The sequence below is a fragment of the Lissotriton helveticus genome, chromosome 12 (assembly GCF_964261635.1).
Source record: "Lissotriton helveticus chromosome 12, aLisHel1.1, whole genome shotgun sequence".
NCBI classification, from domain to species: Eukaryota; Metazoa; Chordata; class Amphibia; order Caudata; family Salamandridae; genus Lissotriton; species Lissotriton helveticus.
The window spans coordinates 25,806,487-25,828,385 of record NC_136073.1 but is presented as its reverse complement, the minus strand read 5'-3'; the positions used below and the strand labels follow the sequence as shown (position 1 = coordinate 25,828,385).

Sequence of the window (21,899 nt, the reverse complement as noted above, 5' to 3'; positions counted from 1 at the left end):
TGCACTTATATTGACTCCGCAATATCGAAAATAAACAAATCATGAAGGTAGGTAGATTTGATGTTAAGAATAATAAATCGGCACCTTCCTATGTATGCTTTACCCTTACAGTATTTTGGTAGTCAGTATATATGCAGTTTGTTTTGCCAGGCTTATAGGCTTGTGCAGAGCTGACGACTCTTTGAATATGAGCAGTGCTGCCCCCATGAAAAGTAATACAAAAAGTAATGACATTGTTCTGCATTCTGTCCATCAACTGTTGGTTTTGCATTTGTCACCCCAAGTGGGATGGGTATGCTCAGATGTGAGTCCCAGGCTCTCCACACCACTGGAGTCAAGCTATCCTGGCTGAAGACGGCTGATAGCCAGAAACCGGTCCTAGGATGCTTGATTCCGGTCCAGGAAAGACATGGCTTGGCAGTTCGGGCTGGACTGTTTCCACGAGGCACAGGGTCAAGGCTGATTTGCATATGGCCATGTCTGAACTGGGATGGTGTGGAGTGCAAAGAAATGATGGATTTAGGCCAAGATCTCTGTACTGGGGTGAATGTATGACATTGTTCTGCATTCTGTCCATCAACTGTTGGTTTTGCATTTGTCACCCCAAGTGGGATGGGTATGCTCAGACGTGAGTCCCATGCTCCCCACACCACTGGAGTCAAGCTATCCTGGCTTGGCAGTTCGGGCTGGACTGTTTCCATGAGGCACAGGGTCAAGGCTGATTTGCATATGGCCATGTCTGAACTGGGATGGTGTGGAGTGCAAACCAATGAAGGAATTAGGCCCAGATCTCTGTACTGGGGTGAATGTATGACATTGTTCTGCATTCTGTCCATCAACTGTTGGTTTTGCATTACCCATGAAAAGTAAGCAGGTTTTGTGATGGAGTCTGTCGCATGTCTGGAAGAAGCAGCTCCCTGGTATCACTACAGTTGAAGAGACCGCTTGTCGTCTCTACCAGACGTTCAGAGTCCTTGTCCTTCTGTGAAATGATTTCCTTGGAAGGAAGTCCACATTTGAACGTTTATCAGGCCATTCCTTAGTCTTATTGTGTGTGCTTCGCATCCCACGAGCAGACCTAGCAAGTGGAACACGGTAAGTCTTTGTCCAGGCAACTGATTGCTAGTTACAATAGTGTACCCTGAGCTGAACCCATCCGCGAATGCGAGTAGCCTCACGCAATGAGACGCAGTGGCATCTGTAGAAAGGGGTAGCATCTAGGGTGTGGGGGAGATGGCCTTGAATTTTATAGGATCTTGCTGAACACAATAAAACCCCCATTACATGATGTACTATGTCAGCAAACAGAAGGTGAGTACTGTTGAAACCCTTCGCTCTGCCTTTCAATGCCTCGCCAAAACCCAGGATGCAGCTAAGAACACGGATCTTAGTTGCAGCTGTAACAATAGTTGCTCTGTTGTAGAAGAAGGCTTTGCATCTTCCCAGCAGAAGCTGCTGGCTCAGAGTAGCTGGAACTGCAAGAGCAGTTGTGTTTGTCTCTTCCAAGAAAGTGTTTGACACCCTACTCTAAATACTGTCTTCCTAAATAGCCACTGACTCTTGACTTGAGTTGTTGTGGACTGAGTAAGGACATTAAGGGGTACTGTTGCAACACTCTCCAGCAGTATTCTTTTACTTCTAAGGCTGTTGTTGAGACAATATCTTCTATTTTCACTGATGAACATATGGATTAAGGGAAATTTGAATTCTATGCATTGGAAAACATTTTAGACTTGTCAAACGAAAGACCAGTTGGCTTAATTAGTTTTCAAAATGTACAATTAAATATACAAATTGAATCTGGTGAAGCTGGAATATACCAATTGTCAAGTTGTATGATATGTTTTCCTTATAGAATTATTCAAAGCTTTAAATAAAGCAAGCTGCCTGCACATTGTATATAAACTGTCACTTCTGAAGAAGATTTGATTATGCTCAGATAACCAGGGCAACAAACATTTCAATTTGATACCTGTGATGTTCCCTCTACTGAAGACATTCGTTCTCCTACCTCTGATGGTAAATAACTTTGGCACTGTTTCCTTTTCAGATTTGTGAACAGGGCTGTGCAGCCCTGTGCATGCTGGCTTTGCGCAAGCCGGAGAACTGTCGAGTGATCATGGAGGGAGGCGGTGCCTTAGCAGCCCTGCAGGCGATGAAGACTCATCCAAGGGAGTTGGCTGTGCAGGTATTTTTGTGTTCTTTTTCACATGCCCTTCTGGAGCAAATATGGAACCTGGGAGAAAAGTTTGAAGCAGCAGTGTTGTACTCCCTGTGTTTCTAAGATGTAGACAATGGAGTTTACATTTTTAACCATGGTTGTTTGTCATGGTGTATTTTGTATTGTATTCGACTGTTGTGGTGTTGCTTGTTGCTGCACTGGTGTGGATCTATAACCCTTACTTGGCTGTGTATAATTTAGTGCAGGCTGGATCTAGCAGGCGCGATTACCAGAATAGTGTAGGTGCCTGTCAGATCATGACGACTGGTTGTCGTGTCTGATTTGGGGTAAGCTGGTGCTTTCGTGCAAAGTCTTTGTTGTAAGCTGGAGCTTACATGCATGGTTGTAGGGGTGATGTGGCTGGAGTACATGGGAGGCCTTTGTGTCTGAATTTGAAGAACTGAAATGTGCTCCACACCTATTGGTGCAGCATGCTGTACATATGCAAATTTGTGTCCTAAGGTGAGTCACAAGAGTCGATATTGCTCTTAGCAGAGACTGCACATTCATTCCTATTAGAGTAATTTCTTGGGTATGATGTAGCATTACCTTAGCCTTGTCTGACCAGATGATAGGTAGAGCTTGCAAGTCTGGTTACCTTGTACAATGTGCTGATAGCCTGTGCTTGACGTGTATGGATCCCCTTGTTTTAATGTGTGTATGTGTGCGTGCGTGCGTGCCTGGCTGCCTGCCTGCCTTATCCAATAATGAGTAGGCCTGAAGCGGCCTTGATAACTCGGTGCTCAGTTAAGAGGATTAGACCACCCCTGGCAGAGTGCAGATTTGGCCTTGCATGCTTCGTAGCATTTGTCAATTTAGAGACACCGATTCCTGCTTGAGTATTTCCAACTCCAAATGTTTTTGTGGGACGGACAAGGCACTTGGTTGCTTTGTCTGGCTTGTTGTAATCAGAGTTTTTCTTGCCTGCTTTTTGTAGTGCAAAAAAATGACTGAAGGGTTATAGACCACGGAGAGCTGAATTATAGAACAGTTTGGGAATTTGGGTGGGATCCGTGCAGTGGTCTCAAACTACAATCTCTGTGAAATATAAGGGAGCTGAGTTTTCAGTTGGTGATTAGGAAAGCAGATACAGGGTTCTTTTTTTTTTTAAAGGCATTTTACTGATTTTAGTAGTCAAGTTTATCAAGCTGTTCTAACAGCCAAGCAAAAGATACACAATTGATGGACGGAATGCAGAACAAATCAAAACATTCACCCCCAGTCAAGAGATCTGGGTTAAATCCATCATTCTTTTGCGCACCATGCCACCCCAGTTTAGACCTGGCCATATGCAAATCAGTCTTGACACTGTGACTCATGGGAACAGTCCAGCCCGAACTGCCTAGCAGGTCCTTCCTGGACCGGAAACAAGCATCCTAGGACCGGTTTCGGGGTTTCACCCCTCTTCAGCCAGGATATCTTGATTCCAGTGGCACTGTGAGCCCATGAACCACGTCTGGGCATACCTAGCACACTTAGGGCGAGAAAGCAAAAGACACACAATTGATTGACAGAATGCAGAACAAATCAAAACATTCACCCCCAGTCAAGAGATCTGCTTTCTCGCCCTAAGTGCGCCAGGTATGCCCAGAGGTCCTCTAGCTAGAGCAAACAGAAAAGAGGACAATAGGCATCCCTGTTTCATGCCCCTGCCAAGTGCCAGTGGGTCTTACATTTCACCATTTACCTTCGCCTTGGCCATTTGTTAACCGTACAACACTTGGACCTCATACAGAAATATTGGGGCCAGTCCACTTTTGGCCAGTAGCGCAAACCATTGCCAATCAACCAAGTTAAAGACCATGCTGTCCTAAAGAGCGCAAATTACTGCTGGTTCAAAAATGTTCATTTTGTTTTTAAGTTGGGCATAGAGTCTTCTAAGGTTTACATTCAGATGCCTCCAAAGTACAAAGCCCGAATGGTTGGGATAGGTCAGTACTTCAAAAATGTAGAAGGTTCACCAAAACCTTTTGCAAGAATCTTTGTTTCTACATTTGAAAAGAAGATTGGATGACAAGATGAACAGTCTTTTTTTGTGTTTTCCCCCTCCCCTCTTTATGTATGACCACAATTGCGGTGAGCATCAGATCATAAAGGAGCTTAGCTGTCTTTCCCGGATTGGTGGAACATTGATAACGGATTGAGCCACCAGTTTGCTGGATAGTAGTGTAAAGAGTTCAGTTGGAAGGCCATTGGGGCCAGAGGTCTTCCCTATCAGAATTTGTACAATACCGTATTAAATCTCTTAAGGTGTTGCAGCTTCACAATGGTTTCTAGCATCAGTTGAGATTGCTGGGCTAGGCATTTCTCTTAGAATTCCTTTCAGTTCTGTTTCGGGTAAGCCCTGTTTGGCTGTTCTAAAAGAACTTGTCGAAACGATGTGCATTGCTGGTGGCTGGATCACCCCCACTATTTCCCTGATATGTCTTGCTGGACCATATTAGCAGTTTCACAGCTCTGTTGTCTCTTTCATACAGTCTCTTCTGTGTCACTGTTTTAAAAAAAAAAAAAATCTTTTTATTGAAACAAAACACATAAAACAGTGACCGAAACGCAGAGACCACAATAGCAAAAGTTCAACATTGACTTCTGGGCTTGATGCATATTTGACAAATAATAGAAAATAGGCCTAAGAACTCTCGAGGTCCACAATTGTCGGCTCCAGTGCAGGGGGTTCACAGATATCTCCACGGTATGAATTCCACGCACTCCATATCTTGACCCATTTGCGAGGTCGCCCCCTGGAGACATACACAGACTTTTCACGAAACATACACCAATCAAGATCTTCCATCCATTTCCCGACCCTGGGTGCCCGAGCCGCCCCCCAGAGCTGTGCGATGTTGCGTTTGGCTATTGCACACGCGAGAGTCACCCACACCCTAACATGAGTCGGCAGGTCCGTGGGTTCCCACACATTCAGCAAACATCGCCGCGCCTCCGGATCAACTTTCATCTCCCACACCTCACTCATTTTCGCATGTATGCGGTCCCAGAACTCCTGGACCTCCTGGCATTCCCAGAGAACATGCATGAACGACCCCGGCAGCCCACATCCCCTGCGGCACTCAGACGATTCGGTCAGTCCCATCCTCTGCAGGCCGAGGCCCGTAACATAAGATCGATGTAGGATCCGAAGCTGTACCAAGCGGAGCCTCATCGGGACTGCCACCTCTTTGGGGGATGCCACCGCCTCCCTCCAATCCTCGTCATCCAAGACGAGACCATCGGCGACCCACTGCTCGCGAAGGCCCACTAGCGGGTCGTCCGTATGGTTGATCAACTTACGGTATGTGAGGGAGATCGCTTTAGTAGGTAAAAGGCCATCGAGCAGGCGATCCTCATGCGGGGAGGCCACCGGAAGTGCCGCCCGGACGGGCACCGCCGCGCCCAATGCGTGGCTAATCTGAAGGTATCGAAACCGCTCGGTATCACACAACTGGTATTTGGCCTGTAGCTCCTCAAAAGTCAGTATCCTATCCTTGCCCCATACATCCCGAATCTGCGAAATGCCTATCAGGTCCCACCGATCAAACCCCTTCGACTTCCAGAGCATCCCAAGCTTCTCCGAGCTCCACAGTGGCGTAGACAATGTCAGACGTCCAGCCCAGCGAAGGGCACCATTGGCCTCGTACCACACTCTCATGAGATTGAGAGCAGTGTTCCTTCTGGGCATAAAGCCTGATTGATCGGGATGGACCAAGGCGGAGATGACCTTCACGAGGCGCGTAGCGAGTAATTTTGCTAACACCTTAGGCTCTACATTCAACAGCGAAATCGGACGATACGAAGAGCAGTCCAATCGAGGCTTGCCCTCCTTGTGGATGATGACTATATTAGCAATCCGCTGGTCGTAAGGCAACTGACCTCGCTCCATGCTTTCCGTGAACATACCCTTCAAATACGGGGCTAATCTATCAGCGTGGGGTTTAAATAGTTCGATTGGAAGTCCATTAGGGCCGGAGGCCCTACCAAAATGAACACCTCTGATAGCCATTGCTACCTCGTCATTGATAAGGGGAGAATCCAGGTAACTCCTATCGTCATCCGACAATACTGGCAAAAGAATATCGCGCAACATATCCGAGTTATCGGCTTCAGAAAATGCACCCGGAGAGGTGTAAATCTCCGCATAGTAACAAGCAAACTCTTCTACAATCAGCTGGGGGTCCGACGTGACCGTAGAGCCAGTAACCTGCAGCTCCGGGACCAGCCTAGAGCCCCAGTCACCCTTCTCTAGCCAAGCGATCAATTTCCCGGCCTTGTCTCCGTGCTCGTAAATCCTGTCCTGAGTGGTGTCAAGCTGCGCCCTAGCCGCATCTCGGTCAAAGTTCTGTATTCATCCCGGAGCAACCCGAGGTGGTGATCCGCCCACGGGTCGCCCGCGGAGGAGACAGCAGTCTCCAAGGTCAGAAGCTCCACCTCCACCCTGTCGAGCTCAGCCCTCCTCTACCTTTTCTGCTCAGCGACAAGAGAGAGAACCTCTCCCCTGACGACTGTCTTATACGCCTCCCAGAAGGAGCAACCCGAAACCACCGAGCCCTCGTTCTCGCTGAAATAACTATGAGTTACATGCGCCAGTTCCTTCTTCACAACCGGGTCCCGCAGGCGCCAAGCGGGGATGGGAGCAATCCTACCCAAGTCACTTAGTCCTACACATAAACGCAGCCATACTGGCAAATGGTCAGAGACCCCTCGCACCAAGTGTGTCACTTCACCAACCGCGGCCCCCTGGGCCACCGGCAACAATACATAATCAATGCGAGAGAGGGAACGGTGCGCCGCGGATGCGTGTGTGTATTCCACAGCTCCCGGGTGTCGCAATCGCCAGCCATCAATTAAACCAGAAACCGACAGGAAGTCAGGCAGCCATCTGCGGGAGGGCAACAACGCACGGGAGGGGAGCCTATCCATTTCACCGTCCATAACCGCGTTGAAATCACCACCAAGCGCCATAAGGCCCATAGGCAAAGCAAGAAACACCCGGCCCAAGTCGCCAAACGTGTCGGTCTGCAGTGACGGGGGGACATAGACAGAGAGAAACGAAACCGTTCTTCCCTCCCAAACACCAGATACTCCTACATAGCGCCCTCGATTATCAGACCAAGTAGACTGGATCGTAAGTGGGAATGAGTTTTTAACCAGAATGCCCACCCCCCTGGAGCCCGAAGTAAAACCAGCATGCGCTACTAGTTTATAGCCACCCCTGTGCAAAGCCATACAGCGTTTCCCCATCAGGTGGGTCTCCTGTAGCAGGACAACATCTGGCGATCGCCGCCTAAATTGATTCACAGCAGTGCCCTTTATCTTATCACCCAGGCCATTGACATTCCAACTAAGGACCGAGAATCCCAGGCCCTGTCTAGATGAAGCCATTAGTCATCGAAAAGCAAGAATGTTTCAAAGGGTCCCACTGCATACATCGGTCACAAACCACAAACAAAACAACATCCCAACCCCCCCATCCCCTGAATGGAACTGCCCCCACCCTGCACCCCTGCATGTAACGAGTACACATCCCCAACTCGCAGTGTGCCTGTCGCCCCCACTAACTAGGATCTAAAAGTAGAAAACAGAGGAGGACCTTACAACAGGTCGCCAGCCCCCACCACCCCCCACCAACCATGTCCCCCCCCCCCCTCGAATAATGAGGTATGAATTAGAAATATAAGTTTGCGGAGGGGTGAGGATAAAGAGTAACAAACCCCCCGTCAAACCCTCTGCGCCAATTATGGTAACTAGAAGCTGCTCAAGTCATATAGTTCATCATTCTTCGTCCTCCGTTTGGGTATGCCCCTCGGGACCCGGGTCCCCAAGTCGATCCAGCCAGTCCGCCACTACCTCCGGGGAGTCAAAAAACGAAGTCTTGCCACCATGTTCTATTCGGAGGCGGGCAGGGTACATCATCGAGTACTTCATGTCTCGATCTCGAAGTCTCCTTTTTATGGACACAAAACCTTGTCTCTTCCTCTGCACCATCCGGGTAAAGTCAGGAAAGAACAGCAAGGAGGCATTGTCATAGGCCAGCGGGCCCGATGATCTTGCGGACTAACTGTAGGATGGCGTCTCTGTCTCGGAAGTTCAGGACACGGGGAATGATGGGACGCGGAAGCGCCCCGGTGTTCGGGCGACCACCGGGCACCCTATGAGCCCTCTCCACAGTAAAAAACTTGCTCAGGCCCTTGCGTTTAAGGTGTTGCAGGACGAGCTTCTCGACAAAGAGGTTCGGGGTAGCCCCTTCCGATCGCTCCGGAACCCCAAGGATGCGAATGTTGTTCCGGCGTGCCCGACCTTCATACTCGTCGAGCTTCCGATCGAATTGGTTGTGGGCCACCTTGAGATCGGACACCACCCTCTGTAGTTCCGAAACATCCTCGATGAGGCTTCCCGCCTTTATCTCCAGGTCCTTGACCTTCTCTGAAGTTTTGGTGAGGTCTGCCCTGACAAGGCCCACCTCAATAGTGACCGTGTCCAACTTTGTGTCTATTGTCCCCAAGGAGGACTGGACCCCCCTGATGGCCGCCATCAGTTCCTTCATAGTCGGATCATCACCGCCTGGATCCCCTTCGGGGCCCCCAGCCGTGAACCGTTTCGCATCAGACGGGGATCCCCTTGAGACTGCGTATTTATCAAAACGGTTCGATTGGACCTGACGGTTCGATCTCTGGGTCTTTGGAAGGGTCTTGTCGAGGTCTCGCGCCGCCATCTCGACCGCAAAAGCAGGAGAAACCCACCACTCCTCAGTCGAGCGGAGAAGGGTCTTGCAGCGGTTACCCAAGGGGTATTGCAGAAAGGGCAGGGACGCTCCGATCGCCACCGGGGCACAGCAGATGAAGGTCCGGCCGGCCACTTCTGGTCTCGGCAGGAGATGTTGTTGCACTGCACTCCGGACGGTGGCACACTCGGGGCCCGGTCCTTGACGTCGCAGGCCCCAATTCTTGCGACGATGATATTCGGACATCAGAACGACCAATCGAGCCCAAATTTCACCTAGCGACTCAGGTGACGGTCCCCCACAAGACAGTGGGGACGGGGTATAGGATAATTTGCCGAATAGGCGAGCAGGATGTGGCGGCCGGCGGAGCCGATGCTCAAGCGGCCATCTTGGTCGCTGGCGCGGCTCCTCCCCTGTGTCAAAGTTTACTGTCTCATTATTAGCTAACACATGTATTGTGGTTTCTTCAGCTCTTATAAGTGTTACTTTTATAGCCTCCGAGTTCTACTTATTTTGTCTCCATCCTAAGGAAGTCTGCCTGAACTCTGCACACCTCCCACTGTCGCATGTATGACCACTGGAGGTGCAGGACATCACACGTCCCTGGGTCACAACTCTGTACACTTTCACAGTTCTAGAGTCCACAGAGCCACCATTTTCAATGAAGAAGGGGCCATTTGCTCTTGATTTGTTCACTTCCTCCAAACCTTGTAGAATTCAACTATTTAACCTCCACCCTGGGCGATGACCAAGCCTAGAAGTGTCAAAGACATTCAACAGTGGGGAATGATGTTCAATTCCTCGTACCAAGAACTTCGTATTAGAGAACCTCTCATACCGCGTCCCCTGTGTAATGGTGTAATCTACCTGGGAAAATGTGTTATTGACCCCATAGTAGTTGGAGCATTGTCTACCCCCTGCCATATATCTGCCAATCCCATTACAGATTTCTCAGGTTTTCCTTCAGCTGGGACATGGCCCAGAAGCTAGGGTTTGAATGACCCTTGTGAAGATGGTCACGATTGATTTACATATGGTCGCGGTCTCAGCTATATGTTAAGCAAAATGAATGGTTTCCGGTGGCTCCCATTTGCGCATTTTAGGCAAGTATGCAAGAGATTTTACGTCAAAGATTGTGTGAAAACCTGAGGTGGGATCCAGGAAGGTTAATAAACTGCTTAGCATCATGAAGGTGTGGGGTGAAGATTTAATGACCTGCGTGGCTTGTATGATTAGTTGGAGTTTGAGACCAAAATGCCTCCAGTGCGCATTGCTGGTGGGATTGAATGTAGGTTAAACATAAGTACATGTGAATAAGCCATGTGGTGCTCGCAACCAGTAAACAGTGAAAAGGGGGTGGGTAACACAATATATCCTTGCGGGCTAGAGCAGATAACGTATCTTATGTAAATTGCCTGCAAGGGATTTGTTTTGCAATCTATTCACCAGCGTTGAGGATCTCTATTGAAAAGAATTTTAGATCCCAACTGTAAACATCAGTTGCTGTATTCAAATTGATAGTCTAGTTATTTAAGACGAAACCAAAAAATGGCGAGTAGCTACCACACTAGCTAAAGTAATAAAAAGAAGCAACACAGGGAGATTATGTATCAAAAAATTGTTATTATTGAAATTATAAGGGTTCTTGCTCAGATATAAGAATAAAACAAATACACAATTCTCATGTACAAGGAGTACAATCACTTTTCCAACAGTACATAAGAACAAGTCCAAACTGTTACATAGGATACAATGACTACTACTACTGTGTTACCCAGTCGTTTATGAATTCATGTTTATTTGGGGGGTGTTGGACAGCAGCCTGTCCTGCTTCTACTGCTCTTGACAAGAACCTCTCATGGGATGTGATTAGTGGGGCGGGGGGGGGGGGTGGGGTTATGATTGGTGCATACATTGATTCTCCTCTTTCAGTTCATACTGTGCTCAGCATACCTTGACTTTATGCACTGTGATGCCCTGACAGTTGGCAATAAACGGTATCCTCCCATACCCAGGGTCCTTGCTGACACTAACACATGTTTAAAATAGTAACTTCTAAACTTTTTGTTGTTCCTGCACCACAAAATAATTATTGGAGAATCGCAATGACTATTGGCACAGCTGATGAATGGAAGAGTGTGCCTCAGTTATTTCAGGAAGCTGCCTTCCCTTGCTTCGTTCTGATGCCCTGGACAGTAGACCTTGGCATCTGCCTATTTGAGGTATCACAGTCACCTGAGTAGGTTGGGCAGACACAGTGAGACCCTAGGTTTTTGTTTGTGTGAGGGATCCATTACTGACCTTGCCTGTATGATAGTTTGCAGTGCTAATCCAAGACAGGAATATGCGCCCGGGACTTTGGTCTCAAACACCTCTAGTACCGCACACATTGATCCAGAGGTGCAGTGACGGACCTGGTGTACTAGAACCACAATTAATGGTCAAGTGTCGGTAACCTGAGCCCAGTTGCCACTGGTCTCCATCCTGGGCATAGATTGCCACCACAAAAGACATGATGTGTGTGGCTGTTGGCTATTCCCGGAAACGACCATGGATTAAAGGATGGATCTAGCGCATCTTCTCCAACTTCCAGAACTGATTGGAGACTCCCTGGGCAGCAGTTTGAGGCGGGTCTCTGTGTCAGGACGTGTTCGGGTTGCCTGCCATTTAAATCCTTCTTCTTACAGTGCTACATTCAAATGGTGTGCTTACGCGAGCCTCCCGCTAATGGGGATTCCATTGATTTATTCTGTAGTGTCACCACCCTGTACAGCTGCAACAAGTAGTAAAGTACACTTAAGTTTACACTGAGGCAAATTTCCTTAAGTGACCCGAGCCATGTCCTTTTGGAGTGTGGTGTGTGGTGCAAGTTGTGAACTGAATTACTCTGTGTCCATTTGTCCTAAACTCTTTGTACTGTCAGTCCATGTGTCTGAGCAACTACATGGCGTATGTCCACATGTGCTAAGCCTTCCATGATCTGTTCACGTGCTCCCATCTCCTTGCATCGCCTGTTCATGTGTTTCATGCTCATTGCTGTTGGTGAGAGACTGAGACACGTACAATGTCTGTTCATGTTCCACATATTGATTGGGTACTGACAATATGCACCAAGCTCCCCACACAGCAATTGTGTGCTTTGCAACTCTTGCGCCTCCTGCTGATGTGTCATGCTCCTCGCTGTTTATTCATATGACCCAAGATCTTCAACATGTCTATGCGTGTACTCTCAAGTGTCTCCTGCTATCTGTTCAGGAGCCCAAAGCTACTCACTATTTGTCCTGGAGGTCTAGACTCTTTATTCCCTGTCTCCATGTCCCATATTATGCAGGCCGTCTTTTCCTGTCACTGCTATGTCCACAAGCCCATTATTGTTGCATGCTCTTTGTTGCACAAACTCATCGCAGTGTCTCTTTTTGGCCGAACCTCCTCAAACTACATCCATTTGTCAAATTAATTTTATTAAGAATGTGGATCTCTAATGAATTCCACTTAAAAATACACACAATTATTGTATAGATACTCATTAAAATACAAACTCAATTATTTGCCTTCGTAAATGGAATAAAATACGAAACAAATTAAATTCCAGCGTAATTATATCAAAGTTCACTGAAACACAGAATTTATAACTATGTAGCAACAGCAGTATTAAATTAAAAAAAGCCCATTATCAAAAAAAAATTCCCTTCAAAACCAATTTTCAAGTTTCCATATCATTGAGAAATAAAAGGTCTGCGAACACATTAAAACTATCTGTAGGGGGAGGAGCCTAGCACGGGACCAAGATGGCCGCGTGATCGCGTAGCTCCGTGAGCCCCGTTCCTCCGTTCGTCTATCCTGTCATCTATCCTGCGTCCCGAGGATGAAATTCGATGTGTGAATAGCACCGCTGCACGTTCGTCCAATCGCGGAACTTGGAGTGTCTTCCTACCCTCCCGTATCGTTGTCTAAAGTTCTGGGCCTTCCTGCCCTCCGGACGGCGGTCTCTGGTGTTGGGAGTGGCTGTGCCCGATGCGACAACAGCGGCAGTGCCCACCGGAAGTGGTCCCTCTTCCCGGACTCATCGCTTGCCTTTTGTCCAATTTGCCCAGTTGGTCGTAGCCTGTTGGCCGGAGTGTTGGGGGCGTGTGACTACTGACTGGAGGTGTCGCCTGGCCCCTTGATTGTCTATCCTTTCGGATTTCTCTACCTGTCATGGCCGGGAGAGGTGACCCTGAGAAGCCTCCTGCTAGGGGTCCCAGGGCCCAGAGATCGGTCCAATCCAATAAGTTGGACAGATATACTCTTCCTAAGGGCTCCCCCAGCGAACAAAAGCAGCTGCCTTTGGCTGGGGCCGCGTCCCCGACCTCCGGTTCGGAACCAACTTTGCAAGACATCATGGAGGTGGTCACTAGGATTGAGTCGTCTATGGTGGCCAGAATGGATGCTCTTGATGCTAAATTGGACTCGGTTAAGTGTGACGTTAATCTATTGCGCACTGATCATTCAAAGACCAGTGAGAAAGTGAAGTCCCTTGACCTTAAGACATCGAGCCTGGTTGAAGACACCGCTGAGCTCCAGAGAGAGGTCCGGACTCTACAGCTGGCACAAGCGGAGACTAAACGGCTGCTCGACGACTATGAAGGCCGTAATCGTCGTAACAACGTGCGCATTTTGGGTGTTCCTGAAAATGCGGAGGCTCGTGCATCGGAACTCTTTGTCGAGGATCTAATCCTTAATCATCTGAAGCCTAAGGGACTGAGCAACTTTTTCACTGTGGAGAGAGCGCATAGGGTGCCGGGCGGACCACCGAAAGTGGGTGCCTTACCACGGCCATTGATTGCGAGGGTCCTGAACTTTCGTGACCGTGGCGCCATCTTACAGGCTTCGCGGGTGGACGGCCCGCTGCGGTATGATAATGTCACTGTGTCCTTCTTCCCGGACTTTACGCAACATGTGCAGAAACTGCGTCAGACTTTCCTCCATGTTAAGAGACGGTTGCGCGATAAAGGGATTAAGTACTCTATGCTGCATCCTGCCAAGCTACGGATTGAGGTGAATGAGCGGACTTGGTTTTTTGATAACGCGGAAATGGCGTCGCATTGGTTGGACACTGTGAGAACTGAGGACACCGAAGAACAGCAGCAGGCCGCTGAAGGAGGTCTACAGGACTCGGGATGAGACATTTTTGTTTGATTGTGGCTATTCTTTTGTGCCTTATGGGGGGGTGGGTATGGCCTCCTTGATATTTTACTGTATTATACTCGAACATTTCTTATTCCTTGGGACTTTATCGATGGGAATGGGTTGGGGGGCTGCGTGGCAGGCGCCTCCTCTTCCTACTTTTGGTAACCATTGTTGGGTGGGGCGACAGGCACACTGCTAGTTGGGGATGGGGCGTAGTCCTGATGCAGGGGTGCAGGGTGGGGGGGCGTTCCTGGGGATTGGGGGTGGGGAGTTGGTACTGTTTCTTGTTTCCTGTTTTTAGTTTCGTTTCTCTTTGCATTGGGCAATGATTGTTGTGGGTGTGCGCGAAGGGGTGGAGTGAATGGCTAGCCACGGACTGGGATCGGGGATACGAGTGATGAGTTGGAATGTTAACGGGCTGGGGGACAAAATCAAGAGGGGTATGGTCAATCAGTTTATTAGGCGTCACTCACCTGATGTGGTCCTCTTGCAGGAGACCCATCTCGTGGGTAATCGCTGCATGGCCCTGCACAGAGGGGGCTACAAATTGGTTGCACATTCTGGGTTTACATCAGGGTCTCGGGGTGTCGGGATTTTGGTGAGGAGGGCCCTTCCGTTTGAGATTCGAGATGTCTGGTCTGACCAGAGGGGCAGATATGTTGGGGTTTCGGGCACCATCGGGGGTAAAACTGTCACTTTTCTTTCTGTCTATGTTCCCCCCGCCCTCCAATCTGAAACATTTAAAGACCTCGCTAAAGTTTTTCTCCTGTTCCCTCTTGGTCACCTGTGTCTAGGGGGTGATTTTAATACTGTATTGGAAGGTAGCATGGACCGTGTCCCGCCGAGGGTGCTTCCCCCCGGCCGCCAGTGGCTTTCTGACTTAATGGATTCCTTAGGTTTGATTGATGCCTGGCGCCTCTTGAACCCTACGCTTAAGAGCTATACCCATCTATCGGCGGCGCACGGGTCCATGTCTCGCCTTGACTATATCTTGCTCCCTGGTGCTATGGTTGCTGCCTTGAGAGAGGCTCGTCACTTAGGCAGGGGTGTTTCTGATCATTCACCGGTCTGGGTCCGTGTGGAGTTGGGACAGCCATTGGTTGGTAGAGTCGCACCTATAAATGCTTGGCATCTCCGGGACCCGGCCATTAAGAAAGAGCTGTGTGGGGGCTTCGGAGCGCTATTTCCAGCTTAATCATGGATCGGTGGACTCGGCTCAGACTCTGTGGGAGGCTTATAAGACGGTCTTGCGTGGTGAGGCATTGTCTCTTATTGCGGGTAAAAAGAAGAAGCGATTGGCTGCGATCACCACGGTTGAGGCTGATCTTGTTCGTTTGGAACAGCGTGCCGCTGAGGATGCCACTGATGAGCATCGTCATCGACTGCGTCTCAAGCGGGACGAATACCATGGGTTGTCTAGGGAGTCGGCGGTGACGCAACATAATGACGTTCAAAGTAGGATTTATGAACATGGAGATAAGGCCGGTAAACTTATTGCATGGTTGGAACGTGGGGACCGTGCCTCCCGGCTGGTCCCCGAGCTGACTGGTGCTGATTCTGTCATCTTGACTGACCCTCAGTTGATTGCGGATGGCTTTGGCGCGTATTTTGCTACTGTGTATGCTTCTTCTAACGTTCACGACTGCTCTGAACAGGCCGAAATGATCAAGGATACTATCATGCCTCGGTTGTCTGAGAGTGATCGGAAATATATGGATTCTGCTATCACCGATGACGAAATTGGGAAGGCCATTAGGAGTATTAATTCCGGGAAAGCAACCGGCCCCAACGGCATTCCCATTGAGCTTTATAAAATGAATGCCCACAAAATAGCACCGCACCTACGCAGTATGTTTGTTCATAGTAAACGAGTTGGCTCCCTTCCTTATGATCAGCGTGTTGCCAACGTCGTTGTGATACATAAATCTGGTAAACCGCACACCTCCCCCTCCTCCTATAGACCCATTTCCTTGCTCAACGCCGAGCCGAAAATACTGGCTAAATTGTTGGCGACCAGACTGGTAAAGGTAATCTCCACTTTGGTGCATCCCGATCAGTCTGGCTTTATGCCGCGCCGTAACACCGCACTTAATCTTCGTCGGCTGCACGGTGTTTTAGGAAAGGCTCATACATTGTCGCACCCTGCTGTACTGGTGTCGCTTGACGCAACTATGGCCTTTGATCGGATTGAATGGCCCTATCTTTTTGCGGTTCTGGGGAAGCTTGGCTTCGGCCCTGAGTTCATCGGTTGGGTGCGTTTGCTCTATACGGCCCCATTGGCCCGAGTGGTGGTGAACAATTGCCAGTCTGCTGACTTTGAATTGGAGAGGGGTACGAGACAGGGTTGCCCATTGTCTCCCCTTCTGTTCGCTCTGGCCTTGGAGCCCTTGGCGGCTTGGGTACGATGGGAAAGAATGATACGGGGTTTGCGGTGGTCTCCTGATTGGGAGGATAAAATTTCTCTTTATGCCGATGACATCCTGCTTTATCTCTCCACGCCCAGATCCTCTCTGGATGTCTTTTTGGACATACTCAGAGTGTTTGGTGAATTCTCTGGTTTTTCAATCAACTGGTCTAAATCCGTCCTGTTAGTGCTGTCCGGGGCTCCGCCTGTGGTCCCGCAGAACTGTCCTCTACAGGTGGCCGCCAAAGGTTTTGTCTACTTGGGAATATATGTCGCCTTAGACCCTAGGACTAGATACACCGAGAACTTGCTGCCGCCTTTGATTAGATTGCACGCTGATGTTGAACGTTGGAGGGCGTTGCCCCTGTCGCTTCTGGGTCGAGCGGTTCTTTTTAAAATGTTGGCTCTACCGCGCTTCTTGTACGCTCTCCAGAATGCTATGGACCCAGTGCCGGTCAAATATTTCAAGGAGATCGAGACGCTCCAGAGACTCCTTCTCTGGGGTGGCAGGTCCCGTATCGCATACTCTAAGCTTACACTGGCCTGGTATGATGGTGGTATTGGGCTTCCTGATTTGCGGAAATACTACTGGGCCTCCCAGCTGGCGGCTATCAACCAAATAGTTTATGGACTGCCGGGGGACCCCGGGTATGCAATGGATCGTTGTCAGTCTCCAGGGGGAGATTTCCTTCGCACCCTGTATAACCGACCGGGGCGGTTTTCCCTCACGGGCCCCACCCTGCATGCGGTAAAAGTTTGGCATGTGGCTAACAAAAGTCTGGGATGGGAAGGTAGGCTGATGCTCGCGACCCCCCCTCTTTAGCTCTGCCAAGTTGGGTAATTTGTGTACCTCCAAGGGCTTCGATAAGTGGGAATTGATTGGACTCAGTCGCATAAAAGATGTCTGGGGGAGGGAGGAGATATTGTCCTTTGAGGCCCTCCAGCGGAGTCACGATCTGCATCCTAATGAGAAGTTCCGCTACCTCCAGGTCAGACATGCCCTTCTCTCCCATGTTTTGCCCGGAGATTCCCTCCCCGAGGCCTTCCCCCTGGAAGATCGAGTTTTAGATGGGCACGTACCAGAGAAAACCATCTCCTTGATGTACCGCAAGTTGATCAACCACATGGGTGACCCCCTCGGGCCTCTTCGGGAGGCTTGGGTGGCTGACGGCATGGTATTGGATGATGAAGACTGGGTAGATGATGTCTCCTCCCCCAAGGTGGTGGCCGTACAGATGAGGTTGCGCTTGGTACAACTGAAGATCCTCCATAGGTCCTACGTTACAGGTCCTGGGTTGGTGAAGATGGGATGGAGTGTGACTGGCGAGTGCAAGAGGGGCTGTGGGGAGGTCGCAACGTTCTTTCACATACTGTGGCACTGTGATAGAGTGCAAGCCTATTGGTGCGATATACATGCTACTATGCGGGATGTCCTGAGTTGTGAGGTGCGGCTGGAGGCGCGTAGATGCCTATTGAATGTCTGGGAACCTACGGATCTCAATCAATATCTTAAACAGTGGGTCACCCTAGCCTGTATGATTGCCAAGCGTAATATAGCTCAATTGTGGGGGGCTGCTCTTCCGCCCCAGCGTTCTAAATGGGCCCAGGACCTGGACTGGTGTATGTTTCGAGAGCGAGATGTGTATGTAGCGAGGGGCTGCCCTGAGAAATGGGTAAAGATATGGGGGCCTTGCAACATTTACCGTGGTGATCTTTGTATTCCCCCAGCCGGACGACCTGTCTTGGACGCTTTGGATTCCCCTGATCACTAACGTTTATACATTCTGTGTTATCCTCCTGGCTGGTCTTCCTTTGCCCCGAGCACTGTTGTATTGCTGTCAATCTTCCCAATGCATTGTTTGTTTGTATTTTCTTCGTTGTTTTCAATAAAAAGAAATATAAAAAAAAAAAAACTATCTGTAGACCCAGATGTACAAAAAGAAACAAAGGTATTCATTAATCGGCAAAAATATTTTTAAGTACATATGCAGTTTGGAGATAATAGGGTACAATACAATATTGACTTCATAATAAATGTAAGTTAAATGAAGTGTAATGTGCAGTAGCAGAAAAGTATAAACAGGACACATTCTAAATAGATAGCCGGAACAGTTGTGACTAACGACTGTTTTTACCTAGAAATGACTAATAGCAGCAAGATATGATCCGATTCTGTGCAGTCAAATATACTTTTATTTGATTTCATCAAAAAAATCATAAAAGGGTGGGAAACCCACCATAGGTAAAACATGCAGAAGTATACATTGTTGTTATTATAAAAAAAGGTATAAAAAGGCAATATTTTAAAAAGAATTAACACATAAACAAGGCGGTCAAGGGATTTCAAAGCAAAATGTTCTAGCAGTTCATGAGTTGGTTAGCAGGTTCTCCATTGGCCAGTTCTTGTGCTGCATTTAAAAAAAAGTTTATGGCTATGCAGGATTGTGGGATAGATGAGCCCCTAAGACAATGAATCACTGCTGCTCTGCAAGTTCTTATTTGTTTCTTCTTGAAAACCTCCCGAAGGCCCATTTTGCGCGTTTCTATTAGAGCGATTCTGTGTAAAGTGCATTTAATTAGCAGCAGAAACGTGTAAACATTTAGGAGAATATACAGTATCAGCTTTAGAATAGGACCAATTTTTAGATAAGGGGCATTATATAGCGACAGAAAATTGTATGCCAGACGTAGCTCCAAAGAGCAAATTGGCAAATTTATAATTAAGGTTTCATTCTCCCTTAGCAACAGCAATTAAAACAACAATTTAAATAGGGACCAGCATAAAATAAGGGCAATGAAGGTTAAAATATATTCATAAACTCCTTAAAAAAAGAAAATAATTTTATACACACCATTTCATTTTTAAAAAAAAGAAGGAATTCACAAGCTGATGATATATTCTTGATGCTATTTTGCAAAATCATAGGTCGAAGCCATCAGTAACGAAAATCCACTAAAACTGGGCAAACAAACAGAATATGAATTTGCCTTTAACCTGCTCTGATGGGTAACTACGTACAATGAAGGGTCAAAGCAAAAGTGCTCTCCCCAGCCAACGAGAGCGTAGAAGCAATCATTTTTCTGCCTCCCATGCAAGCTCCCACCCTTCTACAAACGGATGTCCTTGTTTGGTGGGGATATGTTTTTGTGTCAGCTTTTTGATTGGCTTTTTGAGATTTGTCCCCAGCCCATTTGGTGCTGACAGTGTTCCTTTGTTTTTTTTCTTTTCTTCAACAGAAGCAAGCATGCATGCTGATACGTAATCTGGTGTCCCGTACCCAAGACTATGCACAGCCAATTCTTGAGATGGGAGCTGAGTCACTGATTATCGAGGCTCAAACCACACACAGAGACTGCGCTGATGTGGCCAAAGCAGCATTGCGGGATCTCGGCTGCACCGTGGAGCTGCGCGAGCTGTGGACAGGGAAGAAGGGCAGTCTGACACAGTGATGTCTAAAAAAATCCGAAACTCTGGCCTTCAAGTTGGTTGGGAAATTGCACTTGCCTCTTTAAAGTAGGGCTGTGGCACAGAGTCTTAAGGAAGAAATGCTGTCCAGCCCTGTTATCCTGTCAGAGGAACCAGTCTAATGGGATATGGCCTGTTTTTCTGCAGTGCATTCATTACCTATCCAGAAACTCTTTCAAGTTTGAGAGAGGCAAAAACACTTCAGTGAAAAGAAAAGCAAAAAACTAAATCATGAAATATACTAAGAACAGATAGAGATAAATGCCCAGGTGTGAACAGTGAATCTGAGTGCGTCATATTGTCATAAATTTCAAGTAGTCCGTGTCAGGTGTAAACACACAGCGATAAATGCCCAGGCCCGATCAGTCAATCTGAGAGTGCCCGTATAGTCACAGATTTCAAGTAGTCTATGTCCGGTGAGAATAGCATTCTGGACTTGGAGTGAGTTCAGGACTATGAATACCATTGCTTAAAGTTAAGAAGAAGACTGAATCAGCTGCTCGCACATGACACTGGACATCTAGAGTTGTCTATTCAGTTGGATCTTCAGAAGTACGCAAAGCAAAAAAAAAATCCTTTCATGGTTTGTGAGATCTTGACACACCTAGGCCACCTTGTGTATTTACTGGGATTTCCTGTGTCGTTTTCACCAGCTTTGAGTATTTATAAGGGAATTTGTTCAAACTAAGGAGGCGGATTTAGTGTTGGGCAGAGAGGGTACTCATTCGCAGTGGTGAAAGAGTACCCTCTCTGCTAAAATCTGGTCATCCCATCCGCTGTAAATGTGGGGTAACCGCTAGATCAATTCTAATGGAGTGAAACTTACTCCGTCTGCAAAAACCGTAAGTGGGTAGTTCCAAGGCTTTTTATTTTTTGCTGTTCGTCGCCACCAGGTATATCTTAAAAAGGATAAAGGACCCCACACAGTGGGAGAAAACTCATGGTGTGGGCTACTTAGTTTTTTATTTTTCAAAAACAAACTATTACCCTAGTAGTCTGTTTTTGAAAAATAAAAAACTTTGAAAATGTTTGAGGGTAGGCCGTCATGTTTGATAAAGCTGTCCGTCAAACTTTTGCTTGCCATTGTATAGAGTGGTCCCCGTGGCCTGCGGCATCTCTAAATGTGGTAGGTGGAGTAAAGGATTTGTCGCATATGTAATAGCCTCTAAGCCCTGTCTGCCTTTGTTCCACCGACCAATCTCTAAATCAAGCTCTAAGTTAAAAAAAATTGTAATTAAAATGTAAACCTTGATGCCCAAATATTTTTGCGACTGTATTGAAGATTTGGTTGCATGCTTGTTTACCTAAGCTTGGGGCACAAGACGTGTATACAAATAGATATTTAAGCAGGGTGTATGCTGTTTAACCATTGTTTGAATCAGAGACCAACTCGTGAGCATCATTAAAAGTGTATTATTCCTGAATGTTGCATCCATTATAATTTAATATTGCTCAGTAAAGGCTGTTTAACCACCTCTGCCAAATTCCTACAATTTTTTTTAAAGTACTAAAGAAGACCATTGTTTTTTTTTAATATTTCTTTTTATTAGAAAAACCAACAAACAAGGCATGAATACAAAATACAGAGTGCATAGCTCGTATCGAGGTGGACGATCCCCCTAATATACCACAATACAAATAATACAACAATGGGGGAGGGGAAGAGAGGAGGGGAACAAAAAGAATCAACTGAAGGTCAGGGGGAAAGTGGAACATCCATGATGGTAGTTGCAGGAGGAACACATATGTCACCCCGATATCGGTTCCACGAAGCCCAAATTCTATGCCATTTCCGGGGACTACCCCGGGCCAGATAGACCGTTTTCTCTCGAAACATGCACCAGTACATGTTCTCCACCCATACATCAAGAGTAGGAGGCCTCTGCGATCCCCAAAGTTGTGCTATATTACGTTTGGCGATCAT

The 21,899-nt window shown here is 47.7% G+C and overlaps 1 protein-coding gene across 2 annotated transcripts in view; it reads left to right on the top strand.

The window, feature by feature from the left end:
* The window catches only part of ARMC6 (armadillo repeat containing 6), a 35,377-nt gene extending 13,927 nt beyond the window's left edge, over nucleotides 1–21,450 (top strand). For both annotated transcript variants that reach the window (XM_078668434.1, XM_078668435.1), the window contains exons 7-8: nucleotides 2,051–2,188; nucleotides 19,747–21,450. In XM_078668434.1, the coding sequence (XP_078524560.1) occupies nucleotides 2,051–2,188; nucleotides 19,747–19,959 (351 nt within the window). In that variant the 3' untranslated portion in view covers nucleotides 19,960–21,450. The remainder of the gene's footprint in view (nucleotides 1–2,050; nucleotides 2,189–19,746) is intronic.
* The last annotated feature ends 449 nt before the right edge of the window (nucleotides 21,451–21,899 follow it).